This window comes from Salvelinus namaycush, chromosome 10, assembly GCF_016432855.1.
Source record: "Salvelinus namaycush isolate Seneca chromosome 10, SaNama_1.0, whole genome shotgun sequence".
Lineage (NCBI taxonomy): Eukaryota > Metazoa > Chordata > Actinopteri > Salmoniformes > Salmonidae > Salvelinus > Salvelinus namaycush.
The window spans coordinates 32,039,444-32,063,134 of NC_052316.1; the positions used below are offsets into that span (position 1 = coordinate 32,039,444).

Consider the following 23,691-nt stretch of genomic DNA (forward strand, 5'->3'; position numbering starts at 1 on the left):
GGTACTTGTTGTCAATCACTAATTAGCAAAAATCTCTTCGGGCTCACTCTCAACAACTAAATTAAAAACCAACATTACACATAGCGATAGCTTTAATCTTTACAGCTCATTACATAGTAAATGTCTCAGACAGTCCATGATTTATCACGACAATGTTTTACCAGCAAAACATAAGTATAATATCACTATTCCATGAAGCATGGTATACATTTATAAATGTGTGGCAATAGTACTGCCAAATCAATGTCACATGCTAATGTTAAATGTTATCCCTTGACACACCACCTTCCCAGAAAGTAGTGAGAGGGCTATTACCATATAGTAAATCATGAGTTTGAGCACACTTGATGGTCTCCAATGCACGTGAAATCATCTCAATGTGCAAAAATAAAATGTCTCAATAAAAATACAAATAATTCACACACCAGACAGTTTATTAGGTACACCCATCTAGTACCGGGTCGGACCCGCCTTTGCCTCCAGAACAGCCTGAATTGTTTGGGGCATTCCACAAGTTATCGGGAAAATGTTCGACAAGAATGTTGGTCCATGCTGACGCGATGGCATCACGCAATTTCTGCAGATTGGACGGCGGTACATTCATGCTGTGAACAGTCCGTTCCATCTCATCCAAAAGATGCTCCATTGGGTTGAGGTCTGGGGACTGCGCAGGCCACTCAAGTAAACTGAACTCGCTGTCATGTTCCAGGCAATGTTTTTCCATTCCTCATTTGTCCAGTGTTGATGACTGCATGCCCACTGGAGCGGATTCTTCTTGTTTTTAGCTGATAGGAGTGGAACCCGGTGTAGTCGTCTGTGGCAATAGCCCATCCGTGACAAGGATCGACGAGTTGTGCATTCCAAGATGCTGTTCTGCACACCACTGTTGTACTGTGCCAATATTTGTCTTTTTGTGGCCCGCCTGTTAGAGTACATGATTCTTGCCATTCTCCTTTGACCTCTCTCATCAACGAGCTGTTGTCGCCCACAGGAATGCCACTAACTGCATTTTTTTGTTTGTCGCACCATTCTCGGTAAACCCTAGACACTGTCATGCGTGAAAAGCCCAAGAGGGCAGCCATTTTTGAGATACTGGATCCAACACACCTGGCACTGACAATCATACCACGCTCAAAGTTGCTTAGGTCACTCACTTTGCCCATTCTAACGTTAAATCGTAGAGTAACTGAATGCCTCGATGCCTGTCTGCCTACTTTATATAGCAAGCCACGTGACTCACAGTCTGTAGAAGCGATTCATTTTCGTGAATGGGGTGGTGTACCTCATAAACTGGCCGGTGAGTCTATATACATTCATGCTACACATACATCTGCTGCTACCAGACTCTTATTTACTATGACTAATAATGCCCAATTTAAAAACATGCCCCCATATCCCCCGTTACCTGATACATGTGTAAATATTGTATTATAAATTGTGCCTTCCTGTGTTATACTTATGCTAAAATGTCTATTCTACATGCTTTTGTTTTTATCTGAAAAACTACTGTCTTGTTTCAAAAGTTTTTTTCTGCATCATGAACAACAGAAACAGGAAGAGACTGCTGAGTTTCAGTTTCTCATCACAAGACCATGGTGATTATGAGAAGTAATGTGTTTTTACAGTAAATAGATATCTGATAAGAGACTGTGATCCTTGTGTTAATAACTATGACAACATGACACTGCATGTAAAGGTGTTTCATCATGGCAATGGCAGTGGGCCTAACATGTTATTTTGCATGGCTAGAAAAGTGTAGTGTTTTATGTGATCATTGTACACCACTGTAATGTTTGCCAAGTTATGACTTGCCAAGCTTTTATTTGGCCTCAGAAAGAAAACAGCACTAATAGTGCTTCCTGACTATGGATGCTTACAAATCGTAGTTGGAGACAAAATATACTTCACTGGTGGGAAACAGTACTACATAAGGCTTTTTGGAAGCATTACTGTCTTGGTAAATCACAATAAACACACCAGACCAGTTCCCTCACTGTGTTGTGGTCCTCAATACCTTTGGTGATTTACCTGCTAGTGCCAATTCACAATGGGAATCACGACACACAGAGACGCAGATGTACTGTGCTAATAATGATCTAAAACAAAAATACCAAGTCCTTTTTTTTGCTTGCTGCAACCACATGCATGGCCTCTGCTCAAAGTTTGTCAAAGATGGATCGATGAATGGATGCTGTGACAGTTGAATACGTGACTCATACAGTATGAGGAAGGATAATGTACATGTGAGAGTTATTCCAAGGAAAACAGATCCCTCGCCAAGCATATCAACAAGAATGTAGTTTCTTAATGTGGCTATTGTCTGAGAAGTGAATTACCTTTTCATCTGACTGGGTGAGTACAGTATGCATGGGCTGGCTGGGCAGAATAATATTTACATAGGATTAGGCTACCATGTTACCAACACAGATTCAATATTGAATAAAGGAAAATCTGCAACACATTGCAGGTGTTGATTTTTTTCATCATTTTAAAAGGTAAATATAGATAAAGTGACACAGTTATTGATTTTAGAGGTTGTGATTGTGAGTCAGGCACTCTCCCTTTCCAGGTACTATGATGACCACATGTCCGGATATCATGTGGTTAACTGCCATTAACCCCAACCCACACACCACACTGCTGGATAGGATGGTTGTGGTTTAAATTCTGTGCAGTAGGATGGTCTAGGCCTATCTATATAACTACAGTTGTAGTCAGAGGTTTACATACACCCTAGCCAAATACATTTAAACTCAGTTTTTCACAATTCCTGACATTTAATCAGAGTAAAAATTCCATGTCTTAGGTCAGTTAGAATCACCACTTTATTTTAAGAATGTGAAATGTCAAAATAATAGTAGAGAGAATGATTTATTTCAGCTTTTATTTCTTTCATCACATTCCCAATGGGTCAGAAGTTTACATATACTCAATTAATATTTGGTAGCATTGCCTTTACATTGTTTAACTTGGGTCAAATGTTTTGGGTAACCTTCCACAAGCTTGCCACAATAAGTTGGCTGAATTTTGGCCCATTACTCCTGACAGAGCTGGCGAAACTGAGTCAGGTTTGTAGGCCTCCTTGCTCGCACAAGCTTTTTCAGTTCTGCCCACAAATTTTCCATAGGATTGAGGTCAGGGCTTTGTGATGGCCACTCCAATATCTTGACTTTGTTGCCCTTAAGCCATTTTGCCACAACTTTGGAAGTATGCTTGGGGTCATTGACCATTTGGAAGACCCATTTGCGACCAAGCTCTAACTTCCTGACTGATGTCTTGAGATGTTGCTTCAATATATCCACATCATTTTCCTCCCTCATGATGCCATCTATTTTGTGAAGTGCACCAGTCCCTCCTGCAGCAAAGCACCTCCACAACATGATGCTGCCACCCCCGTGCTTCATGTTTGGGATGGTGTTCCCATCTCCACAGAGGAACTCTGGAGCTCTGTCAGAGTGACCATCGGGTTCTTGGTCACCTCCCTGACCAAAGCCCTTCTCCACCAATTGCTCAGTTTGGCCGGGCTGCCAGCTCTTGAAAGCATCTTGGTGGTTCCAAACTTCTTCCATTTAAGAATGATGGAGGCCACTGTGTTCTTGGGGACCTTCAAGGCTGCAGAAATGTTTTGGTACCCTTCCCCAGATCTGTGCCTCAACATAATCTTGTCTCGGAACTCTACGGACAATCCTTCGACCTCATGTTTTGGTTTTTGCTCTGACATGTATTGTCAACTGTGGGACCTTATATAGACAGGTGTGTGCATTTCCAAATCATGTCCAATCAATTGAATTTACCCAGCTGGAATCCAATCAAATTGTAGAAACATCTCAAGGATGATCAATGGAAACAGGATGCACCTGAGCTCAATTTCGGGTCTCACAGCAAAGAGTCTGAATACTTATGTAAATATGGCATTTCTGGTGAATTTTTTTATAAATTTGCAAAGATTTCCAAAAATCTGTTTTGTCATTATGGGGTATTGTGTAGATTGATGATAAAAAAAAAATGTTAAATACATTATAGAATAAGGCTGTAACGTAACAAATTGTGGGGGAAAAAATCAGGTGGTCTGAATACTTTCCGAATGCACTGTTAATGGGCAATCTGAATTCAATCACTAGCCCTCTGGTATCAATCCCATGGCAAGATCCAAACACTTGTATTCTCTTTTGAGGGATTCTGCCTACTTGTAATACCACCGACTGACTATGACGTTGAGCAGTAATTAAATGACACTGATGTAAAATATACCACTTTGTGTTTACGGAACATTTAAAACATTGTTCCCGTATTTATGCAAATTCACAGATTTTCCATTACTTTTTTTGGTGGTGCCACAGTGACATACAGTACTCCACCTGCAGTATGCTGTACTTTCTGGGTAAGGACAAACATATTCAAATCACATCCACCATGCATTTGCATGAACCCAGACATCTTCTGACAGCTTCAAATAAATATTAACATAGTAAAATAAATAAAAGTGTGGAAAGATGCAAAGCTAGTGAGAAGCCAGGTGATGTGTGCGCTATTAAATGACCATGCTGGTGGGGCAAGAACCAGTCATTCAGGTTGGAGCACTATGCTGATAACTCACTTATCACTCTGAGTCAGTTGGACGAATACAACCATCTATTCAGTGTGTGTGTGTGTGTGTGTGTGTGTGTGTGAGTGAGTGAGTGAGTGAGTGAGTGAGTGAGTGAGTGAGTGAGTGAGTGAGTGAGTGAGTGAGTGAGTGAGTGAGTGAGTGAGTGAGTGAGTGAGAGAGAAAGGGGGTAAGGAGTGAGAGAGAAAGGGGGTAAGAAGAGAGAGAGAAAGGGGGTAAGAAGAGAGAGAGAGAAAGGGGGTAAGAAGAGAGAGAGAGAAAGGGGGTAAGAAGAGAGAGAGAGAAAGGGGGTAAGAAGAGAGAAGTAGGGAGAGAGGGAGAAAGAGGAGAGGGGGAGAGCAGAGGTGAAAGAGTTTAGAGGTGAAAGGGTTTAGGTCATCTATACAGAAAACAAAGTGGTTAACCTCAAAACCTGACCAGTGACCCTCCTAATTATTCCAGATAGTGGTTAACTGCATTACCTGGCACATTGTTGCATCCGGTAATGTCCCTCCTCTTTCATATCAATCTAATGAAGGCAGTTACTAAGTTAATGGCAGGTTAGCTCATTTCTAACTGGAATAAAATGGGGGAAAAAACTTGGAGAATCAAATTGTATTCGTCACGTACATGGTCTACATCAGGTATAAAAGGTGCAGCGAAATGCTTACTTACTAGCTCCCTCAACAGTGCAGTACAATATCAAGCAATTTATTTCCAACCCCTTCTTCCCATGTTGCTATTTTTTACAACCCAGAAACAGGAATGTAAGAAAACGTGTTTGATGGGCTACAGCATTCCAATCAGTATGTATCTGACAGTAGGGCCTATACGTTGTGTTGTGAAGCGGATACTGCATCATGTTCAGTCCTCCACATTATCACACTTTCCATGCCTTCTTTTCTTACAACATCTCCTACTGCTTGATTAGATCTCATTGGTTTAGTTAATCAAATATATGTTTGTCTTTACAACTGCTATTAGGTGGGGGTTGGGGGAATTTGAGACTTGCGCCTAGGAGCGAAATACGTTTTTAATTGTATGAAGTGTATTACAATAATTTCCTTTGATGTTGCTGTAACTTTTATCCTGAGACTTGGAGAATTTCAGTTTAAGTGGATAGGAAAGACCCCAACTCAGAAAAGGCATCAAGGCCCATGATAAACAAATGTTCATGTTGACAAAACAAGGTTTCAAACTCACCCTCTGACCAATCCTATCCTCGTCAGTCCTCTAAACTTTATTATGGTTTTGGAGGGCCTTGGTGTGCCTCTACGTCATTGGCTCACCGCCTCACCCTGAGTTAAAAATGGAAGCACAAGCACTCTCAGTAGTGTAAACATTTACACTAAACAGCCAATCACATTCCCTAGCACTGCCTTTTTCTCCCTCAGGCTCTTACCATCAGCGGATGGGCTAGTCAACTGTTTACATAGAGTGCGCCAATCAGGTTACAGATCTGTTACTCTAGGCCCACCTTTCTAGCATGACGATTTCAGAGAGAAACTATAAAGTGCTCTGACTGCTCTAGAGGGAGGTAGATTAACTTGCTTGCTATAGTCAGGACTATATTCAGTGTTTCACCACAGAATCATGAGAGAGTGTGTTGTATCAGAAAGGAACATGGCGTGTACAGACTGTATGAAGGCATCGGATTTCTCTATTGATACAAAAGGAATCAAGTAAGTTATTTAATGATTAATGTTTGTATTATTAATGCTGGTTGTTATGATATTGTTCAGCAATGATAGCAGTCACATTATCCTAACAGGAATTATTGAATTTTTCAGGAAGAGAAACTGGAGGACAAGGATACGCTATCTTTTGAAGATCACCTCTTCTTCTTCTTCTTCAAAATGCATGGCAGGAAGATCTTACAGGTGAGGCTCAGGGATTTGAATTATGTACTATTATGGAAGTAAAGTAAGGACTATGATAAGGCTCTATATTCTAATAATGATCCAACTTAATATGTATCAATATAAGCAGTATTTACTACTACTACTACCACAGTATGCTTCTTGTACATGTTGCTCTAATATGACTTTTCTCTTCTTCCTCAGGCCAACAGTGGAGGAAGTCAACCAATGGGCACAGTCACTTGACAAACTCCTGAGTCACAAATGTAAGTGCCACCCCCTGAGTGTTATAGCTCATATGATAGCAGCATGATTGTATGAAACTGGCACAAAGGTCATTGGGTAACAATTTATACGAATTAAGTGAGTCAACTTGAAGTGAAGTACAGTTGTAACTAAACTGCACCTCTGATTGGTTGATATTTGACCCTTGACCTCAACTTAGCTTGAAGGCTTCTTCCACTGCTTGCTTTGACATTCCCTCTCTGTTCTCTCTCCCTCATTCCTTCCTCCTTCTGTCCTGCAGATGGAAAGGCAGCGTTTCAGATATTCCTGAAGTCAGAGTTCTGTGATGAGAACATAGAGTTCTGGATGGCCTGTGAGGAGTTCAGGACCATCACGTCTCTAGGGAAACTGTCGTCGAGGGCCAGAAGCATCTATGAAGAGTTTATCCAGTGTGATGCTCCTAAAGAGGTGAGATTACCTTTCACTACTGTTAGATGTGATTTGGGAACAAAACAACTATCTAATGCCATTGTGTGATCATTCTGATTGTACAAAGACTTACTGTGGTTCTTGTCTCTATGTTTGGCTGCAGATCAACCTGGACTACCAGACGAAGGATGCTATCATCCAGAGCCTGCGTCTGCCCAGCCTGACGTGTTTCCTGTCGGCCCAGAAGAAGGTGTTTAACCTGATGGAGAACAACTCGTACCCTCGCTTCATCCACTCTGAGCTCTACAAGGAACTGTGTGCCGTCGCCAGGGGAGAGGGGAAATATCTCAAGTTTTAAGATTACTACTCGGAAGGATTGGCTATATAGTCACGCATTACATGAAGTTGCACTGACACCATGAAGTTACATGGAATGTAAAACCATTTCACATTTGAGCCATATGGTCATTGGCAATGATGTAGTGTAGGAAGTACAGCGAATAAACTAGCTGTAAATAGCTTTGCCTTTACACTTCAAAAATGTTCATTCAACTGTGCATCCTTGGTTTTGCAGAGTCAGACAAAACAACACCAGGACCTTTATACACATGATTATGCAGATCAGATGTAAAGTTGTTTTGATATTGGCTCAAAATGGAATTGCTTATCCAGTTGTGTTTGAATGCACTTTAGTCAGTTTCACCAAACACCAGTACCGGTAAATAACTGGCTACTAACTATTTGCAATTGATTGTATATGATGTGCGCAAGTACTTTCTGGGACCAGTCATATAGGTTTACATTGGCAACTGTTTCGCTGGAGAGGTGAATGGAGGTGAATGTTTGCATTGCATAGAGGTGTTTACACTAAACATTGTAGTGGAAAAGGTTTTAACCATTCCAATGAGTTCAGTTCATCGTGGGTGAACTTGCTGTAAATAAAACAAATGACAGATGTAAAGGTATGGTGGCAGCTGGACTGCAACACTACTGTTTTTCATTATTTATCGTTTGTTAAATATATTCATGTCAAATAAAATAATGTTGAATTCAGAAACAATGTATTTTCTCGTTACTGGGCCCTGAAGGTTTTAACACAGTGTTAGTAATGATTAAAAAACCACAGATCCAACTGAAATAACAAACCATATTTTCAATATGACAGCGAATGACTGTCCATGACATGATAAACTATACAAATCAAATGTATTTATAAAGCCCTTCTTACATCAGCTGATATATCAAAGTGCTGTACAGAAACTCAGCCTAAAACCCCAAACAGCAAGCACTGCAGGTGTAGAAGCATGTTGTACCTTACAACTTCCCAGCAGTAGGCCTACCTCGAGGCAGCTGAGGAAGGGAATGTTTTGGTGTAAAGAGATGACATGATGTCTCCCCAGTCTTCTCCCTTCCAGGCCTAATATCTACTCAACAAACTCAAACATCAAAAGACATAAATACCTGCATCAGATCAATTCCCTTTCTCACAAGTCCTGGATGAAATCCATCTACTGCACTCTACCAGTAAAATAACGTCTGGAGAACACGTAATTCTGCTTCCAATGGAACAGTGTGTTCCCACAGCGGGATGGGATCATATCAATAAGAGGTTCCAGTAAGAATTGTTCTGTGGTCCCCATGCAAATGAGAACATCATGACTGACGTAAGGTACTGTATCTCTGTACCACTGAGGATGTGCAGACTTTGTGTCACTTTCCTGACATGACAGAGCGCTGTTAGTAAGGATGTGCATGAGCTCATAGTAAAAGCTGACACTGAACAGACAGCCAGACACCTCTCCTCTCAGACAGCTGGCCTGTAGTACTAGGACCCATGGCTTGTGTTGATATTTCACAGGCCTAATATAGGACAATTTCTCTCCTAACACATCTCAACCCAAACAGCTCAAAAATAACTCCATACACTCCTAACATGAAGGCATAATAAGACATACATCTAACACATTAGTCCAAACAGACCAGAAACAACTGAATATGTTTCTTAGCAACAGGCTAATAGTTTTGCATAAGGGCAGTTTTCCCCCCCAATAAACATCCAGTCAAAACTGTGCAAGAACTATGGTGGTGGATACTAATACACCACCACGAGAATCAGAAAACATATCCTTGCATGTCTTTCTCCCTATGAGTTTGTGCTTAAGCTATATATGGACTCAGGGCCATATCAGGAAAACAGAGTACTACAATGTATGCTCTAACTGTGCAGAGATGTCAGTTTCATAGCACTTAACACCTTAAAATAACATATTAAAGCTCAGTTGGTATGTATTCCAAACATACACTATCTATTCATGACACATGCACGCGGCCTATTTTCAGGAAGTAAGTGTTCCTTCTATTCTTTTGGGTGGATTGCGAAACTTGTTTTATATGCTCCTACAGTGGAACTGGGCAGGCCTGCAAACAGCAGATTCTACTCCAAGGAATGCTTAGGTTCTTGTATACACAGAAAGGATACACATAGAAGAGGGTAAGTTGTAAACGTCAGCCTAAGTACAGTAAATTCAAACCCAGAAAGGCATGAGTAAAGCATCAGGCACATAATTTCTTAATTATTAGTATACATGGAGCCGTAAGATTGAAGAGGTTTCATGCTTGAAAAGGACTCCCAAGTTTCTTACAGTACTCAAAAGGTCCAGATTTCATTTTCTTTGCTAAAAATAGTTTGGCAACTTGAGAACAGGATCTACAGCAGCCAACTAAAAGGAAACATTAAATGTTCTAATCGTATATATTGCAGAAAAACAATTCCTCATAAGCACACTTTAAATCATATATAAATGCATGTTCATTGGCAGAACTTTAGTGTACTTTAAAGCTGTAGGCTACAGATCAGGCATACTAAAACCAAGTTATGAGTACTAAAAAATGAAATACACATTTGGTCACAAAACATGGCTATCGATGAAAAACAGAGGAAGGACAGCGTCTGTATGTGTCTGGCTGTCTGCAAGTCATGGCCCTATGCAAGGCACAATCTGCAGAAGGTAAAAGGAGGAAATGACTGTTTGATGCGGTTAGCTATAGTCTGCCAGTGTTGTGGACATGGCTGACTACAACTAGCCAACTCTGCGTCAGAATTCTGCGTCATTGTGTCAACCTAACGTCACATGGTCAAAACTCACTGCGCCAGCTAAGAGGTTCAGTAATGGTCCCTAAGGTGAAACATGACTAATGTCCTGATCTAAAGAATTTTAACCTGATTTGATATGCTTATTTTAGACTGAGTGGCACTTATCTAAAGGCAGTTGGATATGACACTGTTGCTTTGTACAGTCAATTACTGATAGGTGCAATACAGGGTTGCCTGTATGTTTGTGACATCGTAGGCGGCTCTTAGGGATTAGACATAGGTTGACATTTGTCATGAGTCATGTCTGAGTGATTTCCTCTTATATAGACCAGCTGCAAAGTTAAAATTGACTATAATATAAACATTTCATGAAAACAAGAAAGAGCTTTTTGGTCTTAATTTACAGTCAGGGTTAGGAGTGTGGTTAAGGTTAGGATTAAAATCTGATTTTATGACTGCGCCAGCTAGTGCCCACTGCAGAGCTGCCCCCAGAACAAGATCCATGACGAAAAATGCTAACCTGCTGATAAGACCAGCAGCATCAAGGAATTTGGGGATCATACACCATGGGATAGAACATGATCTGTGACATTAATGACTATTTATGGATACTAATAATGATGGGAGTTGAATACTATTAAACCTGCAAACTTACTTGCATACACACACAAACTTGACCATGTGGGCCTACACTATGACAGAATGAAATTAACAATCAAACTACAACAAATTTTATTATGAAAATAAGACAGGTTCATTTAAACATATCTTTCCAGGCATACATTACAGCTTAGGGGTAGACGCGGTTGGGAGTCAACACAGTTCGTATCTATCCCACTGCCCGTGTGCTCATGTCTGTGGGGGAAGGGGGTCACATGAATACGACGACTGATGAGTGTTAGTGCTGAGCCATTTGTGCTTTTTGAGGTAGGTTCGGTTTCGGTTCAATTATAAAAAATATAATCACGATTTTCAATTATTTTTTTCAACATTAAATGCATTGTGAAATAGATCTTTTTAATGGAAATTTCAAAGCCAAAAATATTGAGCATTCAATTGCCAAAACATTAAAAATATTCCATTGTCTTTGTCAGGTCCACATTGAGTAGATATCAATAGAAAAATAGGAAATTACTATGAAATAATACAATATTTCAGTTGTGTATATTACTAAGTTTTTATTTGATTACTTTATTTTTTATTCCTTAAAGTCATCATCTCATCTCTGCTCAGGCAGTAGCAGTCTGTAGCAGCCAGTAACGGTATCTATGTGCTCCCTATAATGTACTGTCTTTAGTCATCATATTTAGCTAGCATGCCTAAGTAGCCTGTGATGCAGAGCTGTCTGATGAAATCATTTGACTAGTTCTTCAAAGTAGATAAGGCATACTTTCACAAACTGTCTCTATCCCTCTTGTCGTTGTGGGTCTGTGTGTATCTAATTACCTTCAGACCAGCGTCCCACATAGTTCTTGACTTGATTTCTGCGTTGGGCTCACACACAAAAAAACTAAAATGGAATTAAAGTAATTAAACTGAAGTCGGTCGATTAGTTGTTTTATAACCCCCCCCCCAAAAAAACTAAATGTTGGTTAATCACTCAGCACTAGTGACTGTGTTCACTTGGCTTCCTGGACTTTTTTGGCACTCTGCTTCTCCTTTGCCTGTGGAGATGACATGCATTAGTCAGTGCCAGTGAGCAGCTGTCTGTAAGAGGTAAATATCACCCTCTAGTGGATATAAGTTATATAACACTATACTTCAAAACAGTTAAAAAAGACTAAAGTTTGCCATATATTGCATGTACCTTGAAGAGAACCTTCAACTACCATCATACAACAAAATTATACACACAAAATTCAAGTTTCTGCATCGGCTAAAGAGATCTCACCTTTTCCACCAAAGGTATCAACTGCTGGTATTCTGCCAGTGTCTTCAGTAGTTCCATGATGAAGGGTAGGTAGTTATGCTTTCGTCTGATGTTTTCGATCTTTAACAAAGCAAAAATAATTAGATTTAAGGTAAACATTAAAATGTGTAAAAACCTCACTAAATGCCCATATCATTGTTTTTGTTGGCTAAATGCCCATACCATTGTATTTGTCGGCTATTTGACCCATGGTCAGTGAACACACCTTGTATCGTTTGAGTTTCTGATTCTCCTCGTCAATCAGCAGCTGATACTTGGCAATTTCTGATTGGATCGAGCTGAGGAGGGTGCTGCTCTGTTCTGTGTCCATTGGCTCTTCCTGAAAAAAAAGGGTGAGTGTTTCCATTCGGTCAAATGTCCAACCAGATTTTTGTTTTCCGGAGAGATGTGAGATTTCCCGGCCAAACAAATAGAAAACCATTTGAATGCCACCACATGTATGGTAATGCTTTTTAGGAGTGCCCACTTGTCAATATCCTGTTTCCGTGTCAATTTATCTTTCCAAATGTCTGTGCCTCCATGCTTGATACAGTAGCTAGTTGACTAGCTAGCTTGATTTGTACAGTTGTCATTTTTAAGATAGCTGCTCGACCAGGCATTAGATTAAAGAGAAGGAAAGCTAAAATCACTTCGTCTTAATACTCCTCCTTGGTGTAAATGTCTGTAAGGGGGATTCATCTAGCAAAATGTCAAAAACGAGCTAAACATTTCTACTCTGCCTACATACAGCAGTGTCTGACTCACTGGTAATGGGAAACTTAGCGTGATAGTACCATGATACAATTTTTAAAGTTTGTTAGCGAGAGTGCAAATTCAAGAGACAGGCAGAGTAGATGATGATACGATTGAAATACAATCTGACCCAAACTCCATGCATAGCAATGTGATTTATAGAGGATTTTATTTTTATCAGGATATTTTCTGCCGGATTGCAATGTTTTTATTTTTTGGTTATTCATTAATTTTATCTGCCAAATGCCGGCAATTACCGGCTAATGGAAAACACTGGAATGAGACCAACGTTACTTACTGCAGTTAGACTATATCTTTCATCATTAGCAGCAATTTTAAAGGACTTGATAAATGACAGTGACATGGGTGGAAGTCTATCCATGGCCCTGGAGGGCTGGCAATTGGAAGGTCCTGGCCTGAAGGCTGCCCCATGGGCATCATGGGTAACAGTGACATCACTTACAGTACCTCTGCAAGCTGGATCTGCAGCTCCGCTATCTTCCTCTCATAAATCATCTTCCTGTCTGACACGATGGCCATCAGGTTGAAGCGGATCTCTCCCTCACTGTACCTGACAAGAGTGACGGAAGATGCACAAGCAAGCATAAACACAAACAGCATCAATATGACGCACTACTCAACAGTGGTCAAAATGTAATGGATCCAAAATATTTACTTCTGTATTCTTTTCTCAATCACTGGCCGAACTGCGTTGATCCAATCGTCCTGGTTGCATACACCTGAAACACAAAACAAGAGGGGGTGAAACTATAAATAACGTTATTAAATAAATATACATTTCATGGTAGAGCAGTGACTAGACACATGCAAGCATGTATCCTACTTTTCCCAGTCATACAACCAAAGAGAAAAGCTATATATCAATGGCCAACAAGCATATAGTGTAGAATAGGGTTTGTCTGGTTCAAGACATCACTACCCACACTCCCAATTCACTAGAAAAAATGTGAATCGCCATCCAAAAGAATATGAAACGGCAGCTTATTTCAAATTCAGTTCTCTATTACTTGTAAAATGATGTAGGACAATAAAACAACTTTCTCTCTCTATAAATCTAAATACACTGAGTATACCAAACATTAGGAACACCTTCCTAAAATGGAGTCGTCCCCCCCCCCCCCGCCCTTAGAACGGCCTCAATTCATCAGGGCTTGGAATCTACAAGGTGTCGAAAGCGTTCCACAGGGATGCTCGCCCATGTTGACTCCAAAGCTTCCCACAGTTGTGTCAAGTTAGCTGGATGTCTTTTGGATGGTGGACCATTCTTGATTCACACAGGAAACTGTTGAGTATGAAAAACCCAATGATCAATAAAGGATCATAGTTTTCACCTGGATTCACCTGGTCAGTCTGTCATGGAAAGAGGTGTTCTTAATGTTTTGTATACTCAGTGTATATGACCCGTATGTGCATACCGAGGTCGATGGGCCCTTCACGTAGTCCGTCCAGCTCATAGAGCCTGCCGTTGACAGGGACGTAACTCACAAAGTGGAATGCTTCCTCATCCTTCGCTGAAGACTTGGCGTCAAACTCAAACATCTGCTGTCTGAAAACAAAGAAACAATAAAATAACATGGCAAAAATAAGAAATTGACAGTTATATCTCATTAGCAGAGCAACTAACATCGTATTAAATCCAAAGCCTTTTTTCTCCCAAACTCTGTCTATTTAAAAACGACATGCAAACAAAATGGCAGTTTGTCTGCATACAGCCAAGCCTTCGGTTTGTCTAGTGATGTCTGCGGTGAGACTATCATTCTCTGAAATCAAAAGAGTCAACTCACCTGGCAAAGCCGTTGTGAACTTGTCGAATAACTTCAGAGTTGCTGAGAGCCAGACCTTTCATCTTTATAGAAGATAATATCATCAATGTGTGGGTGTTATGCACATCCCAAGGACAAAACACCGACTGACAATAAAGAAAGAACAGCCTGCACAAAGTAAACGCTAACCAGAATCATGCAACTTACAGCAGCATCGAAGCTGAGTGAGAATTCTCTGAACTCTGTGAGTGTCTCTCCCAACAGCATGTCAGAGTGAGTGCAGTTCAGCAGCACACTGACAATGGCCTGGGTAGCACATGCGTTATTTATCACCTGAAACAACACACACAAAGACATTAGACATATGAGATCCTGCCAGATGATCTTAACCAGAGTTACTTTTTTAAATTTTATTAACTTGGCAATACAGTGAAAAACAAATTCTTATTTACAATGACGGCCTACCCCGGCCAAACCCTCCCCTAACCCGGATTGTGCGCCGCCCTATGGGACTCCCGATCACAGCTGGTTGTGATACAGCCCAGGATCGAACCCAGGTCTGTAGTGACGCCTCTAGCGCCTTAGACCACCGCACCACTCAGGATCCCAAATGCAGTCAATACATTGAACACAGTTACTGCAAGTAGACTCTTCTTCAAACTAGCTGCTATCAGCAGAATCAGTGCCAGGAGGAAAGTGACTTCTGAAAATCCTTCTGATGACTTTGAATATGTGCAAACTCTGCAATACATACAATGAATATATTATTTCCCCCTTGTCAAAGATATCTAACCAAACCATGTACCTGCTTGGCAAAGAAGATTTGGTCAAGTCTTGAATCCTGAACGATAGAGCCTGCTGGTGCCTCACCTGGCTGCCACTTAAACAGGAAGATCAACCCATGAACTGGTCTGGAGGAAGAAAGAGAAGCCTAGTAGCTAACACACTTTTGTACATCGCGCTGTAACTTACTATTCGACCTAATTTTAGCGCCCAAAAAACGGAATACTTCCAGGTCAACTGTAATTTGACAAAAAGCACAATTTCTCCCCTTACCAGCAAAATCAATGACGAAACCTTCATGCTGCCCGTCTCTGCATGATTGAAGAAAGCAATGAGCTCCGTCGATCTTTTTAAAAATGGCTGGTAGGGAAGCGAAACCTACTGCGTAATAGGGAAAGTGGTAGATAAGCCATGTAGGGAAACAGCTTTTTTCATTCAATCTGTCCAATTTATCACCTCTAAAATGTAAATTAAACACTATAAAGAGTTTATATAATGTGTCATTACATACCTATTTGAAGGTTAGTGTCGAATTTGAATCAGTTTTTTAGGGCGGCGCTAAAGTTATCTTCAGAAGTAAACAGCGGCTGTCGCGGCTTTTGAGAGTCATGATGGCTTGCAGTGATGACGCAAAAATACATTCCGTTGTACAATTGACTAGGTGTGTCCTGGATGCAATCATTGATGAAACACAGTCTGGCTTCATGAGGAACAGACATATTTCTAACAATGTCAGACTAGTATTAGACATACTTGACTACTCAGACCTGAGGATAGCTTCATATTATTTTTAGATTTTTATAAGGCATTTGACACAGTAGAGCATCAGTTTCTCTTCCACTCCCTTGAGAGACTTTGCTTTGGGATTTTTTTCTGTAAGGCTATTAAGACTCTCTATGCAAATGGTAACAGCTCTATCAAATTGAAATATGGCACCTCACCTAGATTTGAGTTAAAGAGAGGAATTAGGCAAGGTTGTCCTATCTCCCCGTATCTGTTTTTATTAATCACCCAACTTCTTGCAAATTCTTTAAAAAAATAGTCCTGTACAAGGTATTTCCATAGCTGGTAAAGAAATTATTATAAGCCAGCTGGCTGATGATACTACACTTTTTCTGAAATACGCTAACCAAATTCCCATATCGATCAATGTGATACAATCCTTTTCCAAAGCGTCTGGTCTATACCTTAACATTAATAAATGTGAACTCATAGCTGTCAAAGATTGTGTGACACCTTCATATTATGGTATTCCAGTAAAAGAAGAACTTACATATTTAGGCATAACCATTACAAAGGATCAGAAGTCTAGAGGCTTACTAAATTTTAACCCTCTTATTAAAAATACCCAGAAGAAGCTAAATCAATGGCTACAGAGGGACTTATCTTTAAAAGGTAGAGTCCTAATAACCAAGGCCGAATGTATCTCTAGACTAACATATGGCGCTCTATCTTTATATCTTGACAGTAAAATAAGCAAGGAGATAGACCAGATGCTTTTCAACTTTCTTTGGAGAAACTGTACCCATTACATTAGGAAAACTGTTGTAATGAACACTTATGAGAATGGTGGACTGAATTTTCTGGACTTTACTACTTTAAATAATACTTTTAAGATCAATTGGATAAAACAATTCCTAAGAAGACCCACTTCTATCTGGAATTTTATTCCTCATCATGTCTTCTCTACTTTTGGTGGCCTTAACTTCATGTTGTTGTGCAATTATAATATTGACAAAAGTCCAGTGAAACTTTCTGCTTTTCATCGGCAGGTTTTCTTGTCATAGTTCTTAATTTATAAAACACAATTTTTGTCCACACAGATATTATATATGGAATAATCAGGATATATTGTATAAAAATACTTCTTTGTTTTTAGAATATTGGTTCCGAAATAATATCCTATTGGTGAGCCAACTGGTAAATGCAGAGGGTCTTTTACTCAGTTATAAGGAATTCCTATCTCTTTACAAGGTCCCTGTAACACCTAAAGATTTTGCAATTGTTTTAGACGCCATTCCCTCAGGTGTTGCTCTGTTATTCAGGAACGTGTCAAGACCTGACCCTCAGAGCCTACCTTCTATTGACCCTGTTGACTCATCAGTAGGAAAGATTTGTTTCTCTTTTGGCCCATTCAACAACAGAGCGATACGAACCTTGTTTCAGCAGGATGTTGTATCTATACCTTATGTCATGCCTTATTGGAATGGATTTATTGATAATATCTGTTGGGGAAAAGTTTGGATGTTGCCACACACATACCTACTGGTTAACAAAATTAAGGAGGTTTCCTTTAAAAGTATTCATAAATATTACCCTGCCAACCACTATATGAAGAAGTTTAAGGAAAACAAATTCAAATTGCTCCTTTTGTAATGACCACCCAGAAACAGTGTTGCATCTTTTTTGGCATTGTATTCATGTAAGAAAACTGTGGCAAGACATCAGTAGATTTATAATTGAACACATTTCTGAAGATTTTACACTATTGTGGAGAGATGTACTGCTTGGATTCTTTACATATGATAAAAATAAGCTGAAACATTTTTATGTAATTAATTTCATTATTCTTTTGGCCAAATTTCATATACACAAATGTAAATTTACTAACAAAAAAACACATTTTCTTACCCTACAAAAATAAATTGAACTGTATTTTAAGACTATTAAATACTCTACTAACAAAAAAGCTGTTAGAATTGTAAGTGTATGTATGTCCCTTAAGGTCCTTGTGTAATTGTAATGTGATATTGTACCCCCTAGCTCGATTGTCCGTTGTATATAATCTATATATACTTGTGTTCCCTTATGTACTTTCTGTATTGATTTGTTGTTAATAAAAAAAATATATAAAATTTTAAAAAACTAGGTATCCCCGTATCACCTGTCCCTTTCTTGTTTTTAATCTGCGAGAGAGGCTGTACGACACAGAATGAGTGCATTATGCGTGTGTAACGGATGTGAAATGGCTAGTTAGTTAGCGGTGCTGCGCGCTAATAGCGTTTCAATCGGTGACGTCACTCGCTTTGAGACCCTGAAGTAGTGGTTCCCCTTGCTCTGCAAGGGCCGCGGCCTTTGTGGAGCGATGGGTAACGATGCTTCGTGGGCGACCGTTGTTGATGTGTGTAGAGGGTCCCTGGTGCGCGCCCGTGTCGGGGCGAGGGGACGGTCTAAAGTTAAACTGTTACACGTGACGTGCTACCTGTCCCAGACCTGCTGTTTTCAACTCTCTAGAGACAGCAGGAGCGGTAGAGATACTCTTAAGGATCGGCTATGAAAAGCCAACTGACATTTACTCCTGAGGTGCTGACTTGCTGCACCCTCGACAACTACTGTGACTATTATTATTTGACCATGCTGGTCATTTATGAACATTTGAACATCTTGGCCATGTTCTGTTATAATCTCCACCCGGCACAGCCAGAAGAGGACTGGCCACCCCTCATAGCCTGGTTCCTCTCTAGGTTTTGGCCTTTCTAGGGAGTTTTTCCGAGCCACTGTGCTTCTACACCTGCATTGCTTGCTGTTTGGGGTTTTAGGCTGGGTTTCTGTACAGCACTTTGAGATATCAGCTGATGTAAGAAGGGCTATATAAATAAATTTGATTTGATTTGATGTATGTTACGTCGTGACAGGTCACAATTTAACGTACAGCGTCAAGGGGTCCGTTTTTTCAACTTTTTAATACTATCGGGCTATTACCATGTCAATCAACGCATGAATAGAAATGCAGTTCACACCCCAGATTCTGATGCCAACAGTCCCATTAGTTTTCATTGCAGCCTCTTTGGAATGGGGTTAGTCAACAGCGTCACAGCAATATTATGCATTTGTGAAGTGTTTCGAAGCAAAGAGATTAGGGCATAGCTTACTTCAGGTTTTCAAAGTTCTCTGGTTCCATACTCCATATTTCTTCCACCTGAGCTCCTTTACAACCTGGGTTAGTAGAAATGGGAAATCTGGGTTAGTTACTATGCTAATTTAAAGCAATAGCTAACTAACTATATGGATAGTGGACAGGACACTAGCTATTCAATTTAACTAGTCTAGCCATTTGAATTCGCAGAGGATTGCGTCAACTATGACCAGTTTATCTAACTAGTTAGGCCTTCGTAATGTGTACAATATTCAACTGGAAAAGCATGCAGTAAAAATTTGTCAGCTTTTAAAGGAATTTCAGTAGTCAGCTAGCTAACCCAGATACAGAGCCAGTGGGTGTCATGCTAATGCTATCTCATCATGCTTAGTTAGCTACCACGCTGGAATAAATGACGCCACCTAGCTAGCACGTTGGCTGTAGCAGATAGCTAGATGGTGTTCAATCTGATTCACAAATAGCTAGTTATGTTTATGAAATTTGCTGCACTGCAAACTAACACTACGGTCACAAAGGATGTGCGTAGACAAAGCTACTTAATTAGCTCAGACTTTGCTATGGCTTGTAGGCAATCTTGCTAGAAAGTACTAGTAGCATGCTAGCATATAGCACACTCACCAAAGCCTTTGATCAATTCTGTGAAAACCCCAGGATCACTTTCCATAAGACACCATTCTCCTGCGCTTCCAGCCATTTTTATTTATTTCAAGAACTGTAGGGCAAGTAATGTTATTGCAGTAGACAAGCTTATATCTGTAGTGGCGAGTTATCTAGTAAAATGAATTAATCCGCTGCGTAAATTGTGTTCAAGCAAAATCTCCCGGCATGTCTTTCAACAGGAATCGTGTGCAAATCGCGCAAGGGGGGCTGTCTGTGCAAATTATTTGTCATCATAGGCCTACATTTATTTTCTACATACTATTATATATAGTTGTCATTCCATTGGGCATTTCAAATGTTGCCACGTTACTTCGCTAAAAAGAACACATTGTAACAAGTAACACATTGTTGCTTTTATTATGAAGCGCTACCATAACTTTAACCAGTGTATCATGTTAAACCAGTTAATGTATTTCTTACTTCACAGGCATGCAAATAATTAGGCACAGTCCTCCCTTGAAAATATTGGAGTTTAATTCATTAAAATACTATACATTCCCTGAATGTAGACGAAGGGTGACGATAACAAGTGTGCATCTTGGTAAATAAACCACATAGAACCCATATAATGTATCACACAAAGTTGAGGAAACATTAAATAAAAACAGGATAAATTACAGTGAGAAATAGAACAGTTAGTCATTTGGTGGACTCAAACTGTCCGCTGCCCGAGCCTTCAGAGTTAGTTTTCACGCAGCACGGGGCACATTGTTCTATCAGCGGCAGCAGCTTTCCCTTCTGGTGTAGCTCCTTTGTGTCAGAGCCTCCTCCAATGCAGTTTCCATTGATGAAGACCCTCGGAACCTGTAACCACAAGTAATCCCATTAAAAATAACACACTAAATGGTGCTCATTAAACTAGAGTTCAGTTCAGCTGTTCTCTGTGTGCAAAATAATAAGAACAATGTTCCTACTGGTCTGGTACCAGTTGTGTTTACTTAGTGCTATTGCTATCAACAACAATATAGCAACATAGTCAGGTCAAATGTCTCACCAGTAGAATCAGCAGATATGTACGCTACATAGATGTACAGTATGTATGGCATTTAGGGTAAAACATGAACAGTACTCAACAACCTACTTTTCACTTTGAGGGTTACAGAGAATTATCTATTATACTAAAGCTAAGGTGGCATATGCGAGATAGAATGCAATACGTAATTCAGCACATAGCAATGTAAAACGCCATGGCAAAATTGATTGGAGAATGCAAATTGGTCATGATATAAACATGAGGTTGTTTCATACTGTTCTGGCACCGGTCATCTGCGCCAAGGCCTCTTGTAGTCGTCTTCCATCATTGTGTTCATCCAGCTCTATCACCTTGTATGTAGCACCAATTTCATTGAATACATTCTTGGCCATTTTGCAATATGGACAAGTGGTCTTGGAAAATATGACAATGCAGTTATGCGACACCACCTCCTGAAGAGAAGAAAATCAATGTCAGACCAAGTCACCAACACACACAGAATCATGAGATAAAAATATTAAATCTTACCTGTAGAAACTGACCACACGCTGCTGTGCTTGACAGACCACTTGAGGATGTGAAGTTTCCCATCCTGAAAGGACACACACAGGTTTTTAACTAGCCAACGTTATGTCAGTAAATAGATAACTAGCTACCTAAAGCACTGATACAGACATGCACCAACCCATCAATGAAAATATTGTAGCAATAACCTTAAACATTTCAAGGCGTGTGCAGAAGAGATTATCCCCATTATCAGTGATAATAGAACAATCAAACAGGTGAGACTCAGTTTGTATTTTGTGTCCATTCTGATGTCAGCTAGCTATCTGTAGCGTTCGCTAGCAACCCGTCGAACATTCACAGCAAGGCACTGGCTGTGTACTAATCTGAAGGATTAATTTGCGGTGGGATAAAGATTACCGCAACCATCAATTAACGTTAGCTACCTATTTTCACGAGACTTGTAAACATTAGCATGTTGGTCACATTTGATTCCCTAGCTTTCAAGTTTCGCCGTCCAAATATATTACAATAGTTTAAAATGAGTAACACATGGCTGCCTACATACATTATATTATACTGACATTATTATTTAATATTGGCATTTCAATGTTAACTAGCAGGGAAAGTGACCTTCGGCAACCGTTCCATACGAATCTGGACAGGAGTCCTCCTCGCGCTAACATCATTAGCAAAGAGAAAGCAAATAACATAGAATCAACCTGTTGGCGGAGGTGGAACATGCGGTTAATATACACTCAGTAGTGTAGAAAAACATTAGCGTTTCTGTGTGACCACTTGCTCTGTTTGCGATTTACAATTGGCCGCACATGCTTACCTTGACTACCGGAAGTACATTATTATACAAGAGGGGTGGGTCAAAGATATGTATAACTAACCCAAGAAGGTTCATCTGCGTCAGTTACAGTGGGAGCAAATGAAGCGTAGTGGGCAGAACAAGCAAGGAGGTGGGCAAAGCCAACCACAAACTATCGAGATCCTATTGGTGCGTTGTAGCGTGTATTTGTATATTTCTGTTAGGAACGCCTTCTCTGTGAAGTGTGCGTGTGCACTAATTCGATTCGATTTTGCGCTCCTTCTAAAAAAAGCAATTTTTTAACAAACTTTGGCAAACTGTGAAGTCTGTAAAAATTAGTGCACTATTTTCGTTACATATTTTAGGTTTGGGAACATAAAAATGTATTGAGATAAGATGTTTCATCGATGACAAAATTAGCAGAATGTCAGCCCAGTTTCACCTAGTTCCATCCATCCTGCGACTGGACTTCCTCTCACTACCATATTTGGTGGTGAGAAAACGTTATTTTTCTTCTTCTTTGAGATTGGGTTGGCAGATCACATCCAACTTTTAATGTGCATACACCGCCACCTACTGGAGGGTGAGGCCTGTCACGGCCTACCTAATTTCAATTATCCTCATGAGTCCTGTTCCTCTAAGAAAGTGAAACACAGCCCTAAACACCACTTCCCTCCCCCACTACACTACCCAAACCCCAACCCTGTCCAGCCTTTCTAACATTTTCACACAATCTCTCCTTAGAGATTAATGGCGCCGGATGGGATGCCTGCCGTTTTACGGGATCCTAACCAACTGTGCTATTTTGTTAGTTTTTTTTCGCATTGTTTGTAACTCATTTTGTACATAATGATGCTCCTTCTCTTATCACCAAAAATAGCTTATTTTTATCATTATTTTATCCCCTTTTTCTCCCCAATTGTTAGTAGTTACTGTCTTGTCTCATCGCTACAACTCCCATACGGGCTCGGGAGAGACGAAGATCGAGAGCCATGCGTCCTCCGAAACACAACCCAACCAAGCCGCACTGCTTCTTAACACAGCGGCATCCGCATCCGGAAGGCAGCCGCACCAATGTGTCGGAGGACACACTGTACACCTAGCGACCTGGTCAGCGTGCACTGCGCCCGGCCCGCCACAGTAGTCGCCAGTGCGCGATGAGACAAGGATTTCCCTACCGGCCAAACCCTCCCTAACCCGGACGACGCTAGGCCAATTGTACGTCGCCCCATGGACCTCCCGGTCGCGGCCGGCTGCGACAGAGCCTGGGCTCAAACCCAGAGTCTCTGGTGGCACAGCTAGCACTGTGATGTAGTGCCGTAGACCACTGTGCCACCCGGGAGGCACGAAAAGAGCTTCTTGACATCAGAACAGCGATTACTCACCTCAAACTGGATGAAGAGTTTTTTCTTTAATGAGTCCGACGCGAAGGATATACT

The 23,691-nt window shown here is 40.4% G+C and overlaps 3 protein-coding genes across 10 annotated transcripts; 1 reads left to right on the top strand and 2 right to left on the bottom strand.

Annotated features, from left to right (window-relative positions):
• Positions 1–6,148: 6,148 nt before the first annotated feature.
• Positions 6,149–8,146, top strand: LOC120054533 (regulator of G-protein signaling 21-like). Its single transcript, XM_039001972.1, has 5 exons — positions 6,149–6,267; positions 6,376–6,465; positions 6,649–6,710; positions 6,971–7,137; positions 7,262–8,146. Exons 1-5 carry the CDS (start codon positions 6,179–6,181, stop codon positions 7,454–7,456), a joined length of 603 nt encoding a protein of 200 aa, XP_038857900.1. The 5' UTR covers positions 6,149–6,178; the 3' UTR covers positions 7,457–8,146.
• Positions 8,147–10,913: 2,767 nt separating this feature from the next.
• Positions 10,914–20,191, bottom strand: LOC120054955 (ubiquitin carboxyl-terminal hydrolase isozyme L5-like). Of its 5 annotated transcripts, none has more exons than XM_039002736.1 (11): positions 19,917–20,191; positions 19,294–19,357; positions 15,444–15,549; positions 14,846–14,971; positions 14,660–14,721; positions 14,291–14,421; positions 13,531–13,594; positions 13,323–13,425; positions 12,328–12,441; positions 12,084–12,182; positions 10,914–11,856 (listed from the first exon to the last, which is right to left on the bottom strand). In XM_039002736.1, exons 1-11 carry the CDS (start codon positions 19,990–19,992, stop codon positions 11,812–11,814), a joined length of 990 nt encoding a protein of 329 aa, XP_038858664.1. In that variant the 5' UTR covers positions 19,993–20,191; the 3' UTR covers positions 10,914–11,811. The 5 variants fall into 5 exon arrangements, with proteins under 5 accessions (XP_038858664.1, XP_038858666.1, XP_038858667.1 ...); XM_039002738.1 differs by adding an exon at positions 15,695–15,802 and having other exon boundaries at positions 14,846–15,549; positions 19,917–19,934; XM_039002739.1 differs by lacking the exon at positions 19,917–20,191 and adding an exon at positions 15,695–15,799 and having other exon boundaries at positions 14,846–15,549; positions 19,294–19,340.
• Positions 20,192–20,296: 105 nt separating this feature from the next.
• Positions 20,297–22,363, bottom strand: glrx2 (glutaredoxin 2). Of its 4 annotated transcripts, none has more exons than XM_039002745.1 (4): positions 22,274–22,363; positions 21,460–21,523; positions 21,207–21,383; positions 20,297–20,762 (listed from the first exon to the last, which is right to left on the bottom strand). In XM_039002745.1, the coding sequence occupies exons 2-4, from the start codon at positions 21,520–21,522 to the stop codon at positions 20,598–20,600; spliced, it is 405 nt and encodes a 134-aa protein (XP_038858673.1). In that variant the 5' UTR covers position 21,523; positions 22,274–22,363; the 3' UTR covers positions 20,297–20,597. The 4 variants fall into 4 exon arrangements, with proteins under 4 accessions (XP_038858673.1, XP_038858669.1, XP_038858672.1 ...); XM_039002741.1 differs by lacking the exon at positions 22,274–22,363 and adding an exon at positions 22,069–22,266; XM_039002744.1 differs by lacking the exon at positions 22,274–22,363 and adding an exon at positions 22,020–22,266.
• Positions 22,364–23,691: the final 1,328 nt, after the last annotated feature.